Raw genomic sequence first — 12,505 nt, 5'->3', positions numbered from 1 at the left:
AAAATTGCATATGTGTGACTAATTCAACTACATGTATGATCGACTTTGAATTGTATGAGCATAAAGTAACTAAGACACAAGCTTTGTTAACGGGGTTCAGATAACCTACATCCCCTACAATTGCTATATGGAATCTACCAACTTTCCTAAAATTACAATGAAAGAAGACTACCACTAATTGTCTTTTCCGACTAGTATAGATCTTCTACAAAACCATCAAAATATCTCTCTATCTTGTAAACAGTAAATATAGAGTAGGCGGACATCGAATCCATATACCTTGATACCAACAACCTTATTAGATCAATCACATCCGTCAAGCGGCTTTCGCTATGCATAAGATCATTCAATGCGGACGAGGTAATTTGTTTCCACCCATCTATATATATACATAATACATCTCACTTTAGAATACTATCTATATTTTAGGTTACTTGTTTCCACCCATCTATACATCTCACATTAGAACATTAACTAATTTAAGATGATGATCCTGGAGTTGTTACTTTCTTCTCGAAGCTCATCAACATCCCAACTCGTATTTGAGTGAGGATATTCATCAGTGGATGATTTTCATATACTATCTATAGGTAGGACTCTCGCTTGCATTTATATGAACATTATATTTAAATTTACTATCAAAAACAAAGTTTATATGTTTTTGCAGTTTGCAACTCTCACATGACTGTGAGCTATCTAACTCTTATTTGGTGTTGCATTAGAGGATTCCCACATTCCGCAGTGAAAATTTCACTTAGTAGAAAGAAGAAGATACTAAAATGTAACTAAGAATCTAAACCAAGTGGTTCCCATTGAGGTTCCCTTTTACTGAAGAACCTCCCAATAACTCTGGAATCAAGAATCTGAAGAGCTCCTCCAGATTTCACACACCTTGGAGTCTTATACTGATTCACTGAAGATCCTTGAGAGATACTAAAGTCCATTAACGAATCAAAAGTACCAAAACTCACCACTCTTATCTCCAATGGACCTATTGATTTGTCTTTGTTCCTGCATCTCCTGTACACATAATCCAAACAATCCTCCACCTCGGAGCAACAATCCTCCATCACCTTCTCGTCTAGCTTTGGTGGGTCGTCTTTGTGACGTGGCCTTAGCTCCCAGAAGAGCACGTAATGCCCTGGGATTGAAGACGTGTCCGCATAGCTCGTGTACTCAGTGAGCAAGAAGCTTGAGGGTTTGGCTTGTGCCACTGCCTTCATTAGATCTTCTTCACTGGTTTTGTCTGTGTCGATGCTTAAGACAACATTTCTTCGCTCCACGAAACTGAACTGAGGTGCCTTGTTGTGGAAACCGGTAACCTTCAGAATATCTCCTACTCTGTATCTGTATAAACCTGTTTAGAAAAAGAATTCTTGTGTTACACGTTACTCTCACTAGGTCAAAGAATTAGGGCTGGCCATTAAAACCAAACTAAACGATCTGATTCAAATATCTTCAAATAGTTGACAGATCATAATATATGTTTTGTATTGTAAACATGTTAGTAGTGTCAATGTCAAGAGAGAACTGACCTGCGAATGTGGTGATGACGAGTTCATAGTATCGACCGGTTTCAACATTAACAAGATCGACAATACGACCTTGGTCGTCCTTAAGATTATACGATCCAGAGTGAATCTTTTCATGTGATTTTTCATCGACAGGCAAGAACTCAAAGTAAGCCATGTTAGGAAGAAGTGTGTAGGAAACATCAGATGGCTTACACAGAGGATTAATGTTGATACCAAAGAAACACTCAGAGGAAGCATACATTACCGAAACCAAAGGCAAACCTCCGCTATAAAAATCGAGTGTCGGAATGTATTGAGCCATTGAGCCAGTAACAATCACCTCTATATACTTGGTCTTAGGCCATATCCTTCTCAAGATCCCTTCCCATGACTTAGCAGAGCACAAAGCCTCAACCTCATCAGCCAAATCAGAATTTGGACCATTAAGGATCGACAAAACAGACTCTCGACATGACGAGTCAGTGATCCAGCTGGCGACAGTACCAGTCCTGATGTCGGCACAGAGCTGAGTGTAATGATTCTCCAAGAACTTGACTGCTCGGAGAAAAGCAGAGGCAAAGATAGCACCAAGTCTTAGGACATGAGATCGCTGGACTAAGCCACAAAGAAGCTGACAATACATGCTTTGCTTACTGTCCTCACAAAGAATGGTCTCGTTAGGACTAGTGATAACATTGTACTTGTTGAAAGGCCTGTTCTTGAATTGTTGACTTTTGTAGTAACTTGTCAACACAGGACGTGCCTTTAGACCAGAAAGAGTCTTGATCTCTGGTTTTACGAACAGAAGATACATTCCTTTTCCTTCATCTAGTCCATTCACAAACCTACGTATACAAAAACACAGTTAATTTCATTCTTTTTTTTTTCTTATTGAATAACTAAGACGTTATGGGGCGAATGCCATACATAACCTCAGACCCCGAGACTAGAGCATGTTATATGAATTAACAAGTAACAAGTAATTAACGTACTTATTCATGACGGGGACAAGCATGTTGTAGAAAAACGTCTTCCGATCCAGTTCTTCAGCCGTAGAAGGCATCAGCTTCGGCTTGCCACCAGAAGTACCCGAGCTGCATAGTATATTTATCCAAGAATATGTAACCCAAATAACTCGAGAACTTGAAGAGCTTGAAAATATTTAAGAAGAAAAGGAATATTTAGTTTGGAGATGACAAGTATATAACATAGTTTTGTTGAACAATTTTTTTCTTTATATATATATAAATCATTAGATATTTTGATATACACAAAATTTGTTTAATTACCTAGTGAGAAGCTCAATGATGGGCTGAGAAGAGAGGATATGAGATGAATCTCCATCAGCGATTCTTTGGATGAAAGGCTTCATGTCCTCGTAATCCACCACCGGGACTTTGTTCTTGAAGCTTTCTTGATTCTTATCGGACTCTTTATCAAGAAACGATTTGAGATACTCGGTTCCATAGTTTTGAGAGAGTATTTGGTGGAGAACATGTTGTTGGATCGTATCTGCATTTGTGGTTAGATTCTCGAGAAGCTTTAGACCAGCTTCTGTATTGGTTGGATCGTAACTTGGTATCATTTTTTTGTTGTGTTTGTGTTGAGTGAGAGAATCACTTTTTCAATGTTCTTGAGGGTTGGTTTAAATAGTTAAGTGGTGGATAATAATTGCATGTTACAAGAACACACAAAAATGTAAACTATTAAAATTAAATTAGATTTTGACTAGTATAAAAAACTGATTTGAATATTTTAAATTTAGTAGTATTGTTTAAGAAAAGAAAGAAAGTAAATCTTTTGCCCAAGAAACAGAGAAATTATTTTGTTGGCAAAAAGAGAAGAAAATTTCTTATTTCCAAGTTCGAATTATAAAAAATGGAAATCAATTTCCACATTCATTTATCAAGAAACGAATCGTAAATACATATACTGTACATAGTCAATTATACGTTATTAATTACCAAGGAAGACATATATCTCAAGAATCGTAAATACATACAAATATATATATTATTTAAAAACTTTGGACATACTAAAGGATTGAAAAAGTTGTTAAAAGTGCACTTGAAAACATACTAAAGGATTGAAAATGATTGTAAATTCAATATATTATAGAATTTATAGTTGTTCATACTGTATATAGTTTTGCATATAGAACAAATTGTTTTTTTTTTGACAACAAATTGTTGTTTTTGTTTAATAAAACTAGTGTTTGTTCCATCAATGACTCAATTTTCTAATAAAATGTGACAATGAAAGCAAGAGGTTAGAGACTCATGGAGTTATACAACAAATATAGTGGTACACTGGTTCTTAATAGCAAATTGTGAAGAGTCATCTCTGGCTAAGAATATTGAACCCGTGGAAGAAACTATCACAAAGGATTCTACTTTTCTACCTCATCAACTCATCTGCAAACCTCTAGAGCCATAAATCCAAGAGATTCACATAATCGTATGTAACAATCCCAGAGACTTTCCTGCAACCGTTAAGCCAACTCCACTGATTCAGACCCTCAAGGCAGCTATCTGTCTTTGTCCTGTCAGTCTTATATCGGCGAGAGATCAAAGCCTCGAAAGAGTGATGGTTTTACTTGCGGGTACCCACAGGAGCAAACACTGGAAGCTGGTTTGAGGTTGTGTCTCTTTTGAATCTAGCTTCCCGAGGCAATGTCAATGTCATTCTGTCTTCTCCCTCTCTTCCCGAGTCTCCTTGGTGTCTTAGGCTATCTCTATTAGGGATATTTACCAGGGGGCCTCCAAAGAAGATTGAGTCACCTGTATACATCAGCCTCTCTCCTCGCTGCTGCGGAGGTGGAGCCCTTCCAGATGAAGAATCTTGAGGTGGATGAACAACTGGTCTTGGATTCTGAGTGTTACCAATGTGTGAGCTAGGAATTGGCTGGTTCTGTGAGGACAATCTGGTTTTTGGTTCAGATGTTGTTGCAGGAACTGATATATATCTACCTGCGTCTTGGTCCCAAACAACTGATGTTCTTCTCACATCTCTCAGAAGAGAGGCGGCAGGAGCAGGAAGAAGCAGTGGATCGGCGTGGTTTCCTTTCTGCATTATCTTTTCATCAAAGGTTGAGTGGATCATGTGATTCGTTGCTGGATTAAGAGGTGGCCGGGAATTCGACACGGCCGCTGCAGTGAAGCGGTGGCCAGCTGTATGATGCTGGGGAAGAGGACTAAGTGTGACAGTCTCATGAACATGACTTGGACTGCTGAAACTGCTCATACTATGGGTCCCTGTCTCGTACTCATCCCGACTACCTTGGCTTGGAGCAAAAGAGTTTCTAGAATGAGAAAACCTTGGATCATTGTTTCTTATCTCTTTACTCAAGACGCCTCCATTTGCATCTGTGCTTACACTGCTGACAACACTGATGGTGCCACTTCTGGAACTAAGTTCATCATCATGTAAATGACGGTTTTCTATTGGTCTTAGGACAGATGAGGATGCTCTGGCTCTGGCTGCTGCCCTTGTAGCTTCATTTGAATTCAACTTTGCAAGCTTCCAAGCACTGATTTTGACAGGTCGTTTTGGAATCTTGTTGCCTCTCTCTGCTGTTTCAGCTGCATCTGGATCTACAGTCGATGGAACCATTCTCGGGTCCAAATGAGGAATCACTTCGTCCTGTAACATAGATAACAAGTATCAAGCAGACATATCATTAACTAAACAGAAACCCAGTGGAAGCTCTAGGAAAACTGTTCTATTTAGGGCTCTTGGAAAAGCAAATGATACCTGATAATCAACGAACACTCTAGGAGGAGTGCACCAGGCTCCCTTGTATGGTAAACCAAGGGAGCTTCCACCACTAAAGCCGGTTGTGGCAGATCCAGAGGGAGAATACAACACGTTAGGAAGTTCCTCATCAATCGAAGCTCCAGCTGGTGCCTCGCTCATTGCTCTCATTGCCACAACATACTCGTAAGTTGTAATGCCCTATTGGTTGGTACAAAAATGAGTTCACATTGCTTAGAAGTTAGAACATGTGAACACCGATTACAAACAAAGTAGTGGAAATATATTATATATCACATCTTCTAAGCAGACAAGTTAGAGGAATGGATCATATGGTCTTAATCATGAAGAGAAACCAAATTCTATTTTCATGTGCTACTCAATTATTTTGGGATCCATGTTGACTATAAGATTAAAATAACAATCAATGCTTTTTATACCGTCTTAGGAAGATTCATACCAGTAAGGCTAATATATTACAAGCATGTAAAAGTGATAGCAATATCGACTTCTTTCGTACTTACCTTTTTGATGAGGAGCATGTGGAAAAAGAAAAGTTCACCCAGTGGAAACAATGCCAGCATGGAGACGGCAGTACAGAGACCCTACAAAAATTGTAAGAAAACATCAGGAACATTGACAATAGAAGCTCACCCTATTGTAGCTGCCTCAGCCTTACACTAATTATACTTACAACAACAGTAGCAAAAGGTGCCCGAGAAAATCCATTTCCGAGTCTATTGACGATTTCGGTTTCCATGTCTTTCTTATTAACAAATACACGCACTATAACTGCAATTCCAACTCCTGCTTCAATAAGGAGCTGAGAAGGAGAAAATTTTATTGATCACTGCTGGTTAAGCAAACAGTAAGCTTGAGAAATAGTATATCAGAAGAATATACGTACCCAGAGCAGACTGACAGCCATCAGGGATATAAATGTCATATAATTCTTGCGACCAACACAATTGTTAAGCCACTGTTGCATTTAAATAGAGCTGTGTCATAAAACGCTAGTCAATCTTTTCCAGGAAACAGTCAATTGACATGTAAGATATTTACCCGGCAATGATGATCGAAACAATCTACACATTTGTCACAACTTCGACAATGTTTGCTAAACTTACGGACCTGCCACAGAAAAGGAATCAAGGTGAATAACGCATTTACTGGTGGCTTCTTACTTTTCAAACAGTAATGATTATTAAGAGCATACATATACGCATATGAAATATATATGTATAAGGAACTAGATGTAGCTCTCGGAAGGAAAGAACTAAGCAATTGTAACATCATACCTCAGCATTGCACAACGTACAAAACAGAGCTTCTTCCCTGTCCCCTTGCTCTTCATCCATCTCTTCGTTGCTGCGACAATCTTCATAAACAAACACACCACAGCATATTGCCAAAGGATTAAAGCAAGATTTTTTCCGAGTGGCTTCCACTCTTTGCGCATCTCCTACAGAACCTTTCACGCTAGAGTTTGGTAAAGTAGAAGTCCTCGAGGCAACCGAAGGAGAAGACTGCAGCTGGCTGCCTGTTTCATCAAATTTTCTCGAGATATCTTTGGCAGCAGGTAAGCCGTCACCTCTGTTTGCGCCTCTTTCGAATTTCGACATGATTCCTGGATCTGCAGGATTGATTGCAGTACACCGAACATAAAGAATGAAAACAACAAGAGCCTGCAAACACATGACACAAGCAGCACAAGGTCATCAGATATGACTATCTCGTCGAGAAAAGCATCAAATAACCCGGTTAGCCACCTAAACTGCCATGTCCCCTAACTCTTTATCAGTTCCATGTCATTGTCTAATCTGATCTAAAGCCTAGCAATATCCAATAGAGAAGAGAGAAACTTATAAAGCTCATCATTGATTTCATTCAACCCAACAACAAGTGTAGCTCTGAACCTCAAACTAACTGATCTACAGATATATCCTCTGAATCCAATACATCAGAAACCACAGATTGAGGGAACATAAATCACATACCACAGGAGAGTAAACACCGAGAAGAATATACTCCCAGATGCGTCCTCCAACAAAAGGAGCAAAGAACGCATAGTATGCAACAGCCAACAAGCAGAACACCGTAATCGCTATAACCTGCCCAAAATTTCACAAAGACCACAACTTTCATAAGCAAACGCATCATAGCTATATATAAACATCAGAAGAAACAAATCAACTAAAACTCAAATCAGAGAATTTCAAGGAAGAAGAAGCACAATGCAGAGAGAATCAAAATGATCTATTAAAGTAGACAAGGTTGGAAATAAAGACCTGAAATTTATGAGCAGGAAGTTGCCAACCATGTTTCCTCACCATTTCTTCTTCCCCCCCAAAAAAAGCTCAACACTTTAAGAATCACAAAATCCAAACCGAAACCCTAACGCCGCCGCAGATCGTGAAAAAGAGACAATTTTGCTCGCAGTTTCGTGAAACCCAGAAGAATAAAAGGGAAACCCAGCTGAGAAAATATCTCCTTTCTCTCTCTCTCTCTCTTTTCCTCTCTATCTATCTAACTATGGTAGGTCAGTCATAGTCAAGTGACGAAAGAGGAAAGTAGACTCCTGTAATATAATTAAATGTGAAAAATAGAGATGAGCTAAGCAATTCCAAAATTAGCAAGAAATATATATATACTCGAATAATTAAAGAAAAAGAGAAGCTTACTTACTGCTTAGACATGGCGGAAGAGCAAAGTAGCTGGAGAAGGAAGGAAGAAGAAGAAGAAGAGAGAAAAAAGACAAAATAGAAAAGCGTTGACAGACTAAAAGGATGCGAGACGGACAAATGAAAGTGGTTACTGGTTAGTAGTACCCAAAGCTGTATTCTCTGCTGACGTGTCTATTAGGATATTTTCTCTTTTCTTTTTTTTCCCATCAATTTTTTAATTTTAATTTAGAAAGATAGAAAGAAATAATTATGTGTAATGATTAAAAGAGAATATTGATATAGACTTTGTGTTTTCTTGTTTTTGGGTCAGAATATTGTGATATAGATATCATTTGGAAAGTTTTTCTTTTTAATAAATGACTATTTTGTTATGTTAAGTTTATTAAGAAAAAAAAATGAAATGATTTGGAACATCTTATTAGAGTGAATGTTTTTTTTCCTTTGTGGAATTTAAATGATTTGTTTTTTTTTTAATTATTTACTAGTCTTGATTATATTTAGAGTAAGAAGAGGAGGTTAAAAATAATTCCAAAGAAATAACAAAAAGAGAATTATAGAAAAGATAAGTTTGTTGAAGATGGTTTGGTAGTATATGTTTAACAAGAAAGCTATAAACCATAGAAGTTAGAAACTACACAATTCTCTTAGGTCAAGAAACCTAATTTGGTATAAAGGTTTTCTTACTTTATTTCAAAGGCATAGTTTTTATATACATATGTGATTAACTTAAGTATAAATAAAAATTACACAATGATATTTAGATAATATATATTTACACATATAACTATTCTTCACTCAGTACCTCACGCAAGTTGGAGTATGGAGATCACAAATACCTAACTTGGAGAGAAACTCATCAGATTCTTTGTAACCAAGTGACTTACTAAGTATGTCAGCAAGTTGCACCGAGTCGAAATGTATTAAGAGCAATAACACCACGAACAATCTCATCACGAATAAAATAACAATCGGATTCAATGTGCTTTGTGCGTTCATGAAAGACCGGATTCTTACTAATATGAATGGCCGATTGGTTGTCACAATAAAGCGGGATTGGATATAAACAATCAACACCAAGAGCAGTAAGTAACTCACGATTTATTGATGATGTGACCCAAACAAATCATTACATCAGTGATCAGACCATATATTATATTTATGGATTATTGTCTTGTTGGTTCATTGATTTTAAAGTGATTTAGAAATCTAAAACAAAATCATGTGTTATTAAATTTGTTATTTTATTTTATTTTGTCGGGATCACATGTTTTTTATTTAACGAGTTATTAATATTATTAATTAAAATCGTATTTAAATTTATTAAAACTCTAATTTTTTTGCCGCAGTCACATGTTTTTCATTTTTAAAGTTTAAATAAATAAATAAAATATAAATTTATGAGTAAACTATGTTATTTAAAATTTTATGTGTATGATTTCAAAATTAATAAACATTCTAAATCTTAAAGGATAGGTGAACGCATGTGGTTATTTCCGAAAGATTTATATTTATAAATCAATTAAATTAAAACCTTAAATCAATATAAAAAAAATATTTCCAATATATGTATTTTTTTAAAAACCAATCCAATTATCCAAATATATATATAGTACATCAGTACATCACTGTACAAATTAAGTAAAAATAAGGTAACAGAATAATCAAATTACTCCAGGTCAACCACATAAAAACAACATTCACCTCCTAAATGATTTTTTATTATTTATTTCTATATTTTTTTTTTGTTTACAAAAAAAAAAAACCTCATACTGTATATGTTACTCTTGACCGCGCCGAAATTGAAAACGCAACGCTTAAACAAATAAAAAAAGACGCGCCTAAAACGCCAGACGCGCCTGAAGAAGAAATCGCGTCGAGAACAAACGCTGTGTGTCAAACGAGTAAAAGGCGAGTGAAAGAGAAGAAAAAAAAAAAGACAATCTTCAAGATCCCTAAAAATTCCAAAAAAAAACGAACCCTAGATTTTCTCATCTCTCACGCTCCTTTGTTCCTCACTCGCTTTGCTTCTCCCACTCGCCTGCTTCGTGTTCTCCTTTGCTTTGCTCTTTTGACGTTAGAATTTTGCCTTCTCCCCCCACTTTGTCCCTCTCTGGGTGGCCGGGAAAATGCAAGAGCAAAAGCTCTGACCTCTGAGCAATCCCTCAAGGCTTGAAATTTCTTAAATTTCATGCTTTCTTAGTTTGAATTCTCAGGTTTCATCCTCTAAAGTCTTTATCTTTGATGCTGATACTGTTGAAAGTTTAGCTCTTTCACCGATTTTGTAAAAAAAAAATCTTTTTTTTTTGGGCTCAGAATCGAAACTATTGTACTATTAAGTATGTTTCGAAAGTTCGTCTTTTTGGTTGAGAGGATATAAGCACTGTTCAATGGTTCTTATGAAGTTTTGATTCTGCCAATTTTCAGGTGTTAAGGTAGATTATGTAGTGGAAAGATTTTAGTTTCCAGTTTCATGGGAGCCAATGGTGGGATAGTTGCTTTTGAGTGTGTTAGTGAATCCGAATGTGGCTAACTTGAGGATGGATTTGCAAGAGAATCAGGTTAGTGATGCAGGGGATGAATGTATGGTTGGCATTATGGTTGAGTCGAATAGCAACAGAGATGTAGGAATTGTTGATGATCTCAAAGCTGGAGGAGATCTTGGCTTTAGTGGTGTTCTGGATCTTGAGCCACGAAATGGTATAGACTTTGAATCTAATGATGCAGCGTATCTGTTTTATCAAGAATATGCTAAATCTATGGGTTTTACTACGTCGATTAAAAACAGCCGACGCTCTAAGAAGACTAAAGAGTTCATTGATGCCAAGTTTGCTTGTTCTAGATATGGTGTGACTCCTGAGTCTGAGAGTGGTAGTAGTAGTCGAAGATCGAGTGTGAAGAAAACAGATTGCAAGGCAAGTATGCATGTGAAGAGGAGAGCCGATGGGAAATGGATAATTCATGAGTTTATAAAGGATCATAATCATGAGCTTTTACCTGCCCTTGCTTATCATTTCCGGATTCAGAGGAATGTCAAGTTAGCTGAGAAGAACAACATTGATATTTTGCACGCTGTTAGTGAACGAACCAGGAAAATGTATGTTGAGATGTCCAGACAGTCTGGGGGTTATAAGAATATCGGGCCTCTTCTTCAGAACGATGACAACAATCACGTTGATAAGGGTCGGTATCTGGCTTTGGAAGAAGGAGATTCACAAGTACTGCTTGAGTACTTTAAGCGTATCAAGAAAGAAAACCCCAAATTCTTTTATGCAATAGACCTAAATGAGGAGCAACGTTTGAGAAATCTGTTTTGGGTTGATGCTAAGAGTAGAGATGATTATTTGAGTTTCAGTGATGTTGTATCCTTTGATACTACTTATGTCAAGTTTAACGATAAGTTGCCACTTGCTTTATTCATTGGTGTGAATCATCACTCTCAGCCTATGTTACTTGGCTGTGCATTGGTTGCTGATGAGTCAAACGAGACATTTGTGTGGCTGATAAAAACATGGCTTCGAGCCATGGGTGGTCGAGCTCCTAATGTTATACTTACTGATCAAGACAAATTCTTGATGGCCGCTGTTTCAGAGCTCCTACCAAACACTCGTCATTGCTTTGCATTATGGCATGTGTTAGAAAAGATTCCTGAATATTTCTCCCATGTGATGAAGCGGCATGAGAATTTCTTGCAGAAATTCAACAAATGCATCTTCAGATCTTGGACAGATGATGAGTTTGATATGAGATGGTGGAAAATGGTCAGCCAATTTGGACTTGAGAATGATGAATGGCTGCTGTGGTTGCATGAACATCGCCAAAAATGGGTGCCCACTTTTATGAGTGATGTGTTCCTGGCGGGAATGTCGACATCTCAGCGATCAGAAAGTGTAAACGCTTTCTTTGATAAGTATGTTCATAAGAAAATCACGCTGAAGGAGTTCTTGAGGCAGTATGGTGCAATTCTGCAGAATAGGTATGAAGATGAATCTGTTGCAGATTTTGATACTTGCCATAAGCAACCTGCATTGAAGTCTCCCTCGCCCTGGGAGAAGCAAATGGCAACAACCTACACCCACACGATATTTAAGAAATTTCAAGTCGAGGTCTTGGGGGTTGTTGCTTGCCATCCTAGAAAGGAAAAAGAAGATGAAAATATGGAAACGTTTAGAGTTCAGGACTGTGAAAAAGACGATTACTTTCTTGTTACATGGAGCAAGTCTAAGTCAGAACTTTGCTGTTTCTGCCGTATGTTTGAATACAAAGGGTTTCTCTGTCGACATGCCTTGATGATTCTGCAGATGTGTGGTTTCGCCAGCATCCCACCTCGTTATATTTTGAAAAGGTGGACAAAAGATGCTAAGAGTGGAGTAATGGCTGGTGAAGGAGCAGACCAGATACAAACCAGAGTTCAGCGTTATAACGATTTGTGTAGTCGAGCCATCGAATTAAGCGAGGAAGGTTGTGTGTCAGAAGAAAACTACAGCATCGTATTGCGCACACTAGTCGAGACCCTGAAAAATTGTGTCGATCTGAATAATGCCAGAAACAACATTG

The 12,505-nt window shown here is 37.5% G+C and overlaps 3 protein-coding genes across 4 annotated transcripts in view; 1 reads left to right on the top strand and 2 right to left on the bottom strand.

The window, feature by feature from the left end:
• Positions 1 to 785: 785 nt before the first annotated feature.
• On the bottom strand, positions 786 to 3,099 carry LOC17880006 (indole-3-acetic acid-amido synthetase GH3.17). The gene is made up of 4 exons (XM_006285986.1): positions 2,804 to 3,099; positions 2,507 to 2,608; positions 1,536 to 2,359; positions 786 to 1,357 (listed from the first exon to the last, which is right to left on the bottom strand). The coding sequence occupies exons 1-4, from the start codon at positions 3,097 to 3,099 to the stop codon at positions 786 to 788; spliced, it is 1,794 nt and encodes a 597-aa protein (XP_006286048.1).
• A 629-nt stretch (positions 3,100 to 3,728) lies between these two features.
• Positions 3,729 to 8,047, bottom strand: LOC17879929 (probable protein S-acyltransferase 19). Of its 2 annotated transcripts, none has more exons than XM_006283159.2 (10): positions 7,953 to 8,047; positions 7,556 to 7,845; positions 7,265 to 7,378; positions 6,566 to 6,952; positions 6,330 to 6,398; positions 6,175 to 6,246; positions 5,962 to 6,090; positions 5,792 to 5,872; positions 5,268 to 5,468; positions 3,729 to 5,156 (listed from the first exon to the last, which is right to left on the bottom strand). In XM_006283159.2, exons 2-10 carry the CDS (start codon positions 7,598 to 7,600, stop codon positions 4,107 to 4,109), a joined length of 2,148 nt encoding a protein of 715 aa, XP_006283221.1. In that variant the 5' UTR covers positions 7,601 to 7,845; positions 7,953 to 8,047; the 3' UTR covers positions 3,729 to 4,106. The 2 variants fall into 2 exon arrangements, with proteins under 2 accessions (XP_006283221.1, XP_023633933.1); XM_023778165.1 differs by having other exon boundaries at positions 7,949 to 8,039.
• A 1,795-nt stretch (positions 8,048 to 9,842) lies between these two features.
• Positions 9,843 to 12,505, top strand: part of LOC17878686 (protein FAR-RED IMPAIRED RESPONSE 1) — a 4,084-nt gene continuing 1,421 nt past the window's right edge. The window contains exons 1-2 of the mRNA XM_006286269.2: positions 9,843 to 10,164; positions 10,376 to 12,504. Coding sequence (XP_006286331.2) covers positions 10,489 to 12,504 — 2,016 coding nt within the window. The 5' untranslated portion in view covers positions 9,843 to 10,164; positions 10,376 to 10,488. The remainder of the gene's footprint in view (positions 10,165 to 10,375; position 12,505) is intronic.

The sequence above is a fragment of the Capsella rubella genome, unplaced genomic scaffold, assembly GCF_000375325.1.
Source record: "Capsella rubella cultivar Monte Gargano unplaced genomic scaffold, Caprub1_0 scaffold_7, whole genome shotgun sequence".
NCBI classification, from domain to species: Eukaryota; Viridiplantae; Streptophyta; class Magnoliopsida; order Brassicales; family Brassicaceae; genus Capsella; species Capsella rubella.
Note: the sequence above shows the minus strand (reverse complement) of the source record. Positions and strands in the feature narration are given on the sequence as shown.